Source organism: Austrofundulus limnaeus, unplaced genomic scaffold (assembly GCF_001266775.1).
Source record: "Austrofundulus limnaeus strain Quisiro unplaced genomic scaffold, Austrofundulus_limnaeus-1.0 Scaffold1173, whole genome shotgun sequence".
NCBI classification, from domain to species: Eukaryota; Metazoa; Chordata; class Actinopteri; order Cyprinodontiformes; family Rivulidae; genus Austrofundulus; species Austrofundulus limnaeus.
The window spans coordinates 2,458-4,583 of record NW_013953575.1 but is presented as its reverse complement, the minus strand read 5'-3'; the positions used below and the strand labels follow the sequence as shown (position 1 = coordinate 4,583).

The 2,126-nt window shown below is 39.8% G+C and overlaps 1 protein-coding gene across 1 annotated transcript in view; it reads right to left on the bottom strand.

Moving 5' to 3' along the window:
• LOC106534446 (dimethylaniline monooxygenase [N-oxide-forming] 5) overlaps positions 1-2,126 on the bottom strand; it is a 15,252-nt gene that overhangs the window by 10,997 nt on the left and 2,129 nt on the right. Inside the window, exons 4-5 of the mRNA XM_014031077.1 lie at positions 696-861; positions 406-548 (exon numbers count right to left, since the gene is read on the bottom strand). Coding sequence (XP_013886531.1) covers positions 406-548; positions 696-861 — 309 coding nt within the window. The remainder of the gene's footprint in view (positions 1-405; positions 549-695; positions 862-2,126) is intronic.

Genomic DNA, 2,126 nt, shown 5'->3' with positions numbered 1-2,126 from the left:
AAAGTCTAATGTTACAACTAATCATGGATCCCTTTAAAATAAGATGTGAAAAACTGTGTGGACGTGAGATATATGAAATACTGATTGAAAGCCCTTCTTGCATCTAAAATATTAGTTTAAGCAGGAAGTTCTGTATATCTGCAGTACACATTCAGACTAGTTATAAAAATATCTGCTTAAACATTTAAACAATTTTCTGCATCTGATATTTTTGGATAATCTCAGTGATGAAGACCATAAAACATATTTTTTACTATTTAAAATATTATTTAGATTTTTGAATTTAAATTGTTACTGGTCAGAACGTCACTTTGTTTTGAAGGAATGCTGCGACTGACAGAAATATAAAACTACCTAGAGAGTGACGTGATTTGAATATATGACACAAGGACCTGCCCAACACACCTGTTTGGTGACTCTGCTCAGCTCAACAGCGATGTCTATTCCAGAGTTTCCTATTCCCACCACCACAGCCTTCTTATTCCTCCACTCCTCAGGAGTTTTGTAGTCTCTGCTGTGGAAATACTTGCCCTTGAAAGTCTCAATGCCTGAGGAAAAGAACATATTGTGGTTTGTTTGCACCTAAACCATTAAAAAAACTTCAGTGGTAGACATTTGTTTAAAAAAAAGCATAATTTATATTGTACTACAGTTCTGCTCAGTCTGTGCCATCCCGGCCTGGAGAGCTTTKTTACCTGGGAAGTCCTGCAGAGGCAGGTGTGGCTCGCAGTGATGCCCAATGCAGATCATCACGGCATCAAAAATGTGCCTTTCCTGTTTTCCATCCTTGTTCTCCGTCTCTACGTCCCACTGGCCTGAGCGGGAAAAGTCTGATCTCTGCTTGATCTGCAGGACTTTGGTCTGTGGGCACAAGAAGACACGTGCAGTTGGCCTCATTGTTTCTCATTTGAACGTGACTGATGTGAGAACAATAAATGAGAACAGTAACCCCTAATTTACACTACATGTGTTCCGTCACCGCTCCGCTGCGACCTGCGCAGCAGAGCGTTTCAAGTCCAGTTTACACTACCTCCGCTCTGGTCCAGTCCGACAGACGTGCAGGAAGCAGATCGCGTGATAAATTCAGTGATAAATGTGGAAGTCAGAGCAAAAAATAATTAATTCTGTGAAAGACAAACTCCAAACACAGCTGAAAATAACGATATAAAGGCTTTTGGTATCTATGTTGAAACTGTATCGCTGTCGTCTTTCTGAAACTTCTGATTTCAAAATAAAACCCACATGTATCATGTGTGTACACATATGCTTCATGCTACATGTTTCCATCTGCTTCCCAAACAGAACGATACATTCTGACAGCATTTGTGTAGAAATATATCTGTATATTTATTAATATAGCTGTAATTTCAACATTATTCCAACAAATTATCCAGCCTAAAAGTGTCTTATTTTGAAAATACGGATGTTGTGTTCGTTTCTTTTCCTGTTGGTGCGACGTAATCTTTAAAAATTGACTCTGGTGCTGCTCCGGTGTCCGGCAAAAATAGGATTTGTCCTAATTTTGATGGATCGTCGTCCGCTCACCGCAGCCGTGTGCAGCCAGTGTAAACACTCTCATTGGTTATAATGGGTGTGTGTTTGCTGCGGAGGTCGGACCACATGTAGTGTAAATTGGGGGTAAACGAGCAGTGACTGATGTAATGTTAGAACAGTAAATGATAGTGTTGTGTCGTTCATGAATGGTTCGATCATTTTAATGAATCAATTCAGTGAACGAACTGAATCAAATCACTTCAGTAACTGATTCGTTCAGTTCTCAGTACAGTTGAGCTCACCAACACTCCAAACTAACGTCTCTTTGACACTGAGTCACAACTGCACAGCACCACTCCTGTACGGTGGTGAACGATGTAAGCACACTGATTGGTTCAGACTCAGACCCACTGATCTGACACAGCGTCACTCGCCCACCACTGCCTCTCACGGTCTGGAGTGAAACCTGCTGTGAGCAGCGGGTTTGTAAATCTTGAGTCAATGAAAACTAGATATAAGTGCGAAATACTAAATAAAAACCAAAAAGATTATAAAATATTTAAATGAAATATCCACTTGAATCTAATCAAGATAAAATGAATATAACTCATTTACAATTAACAGCTACATAA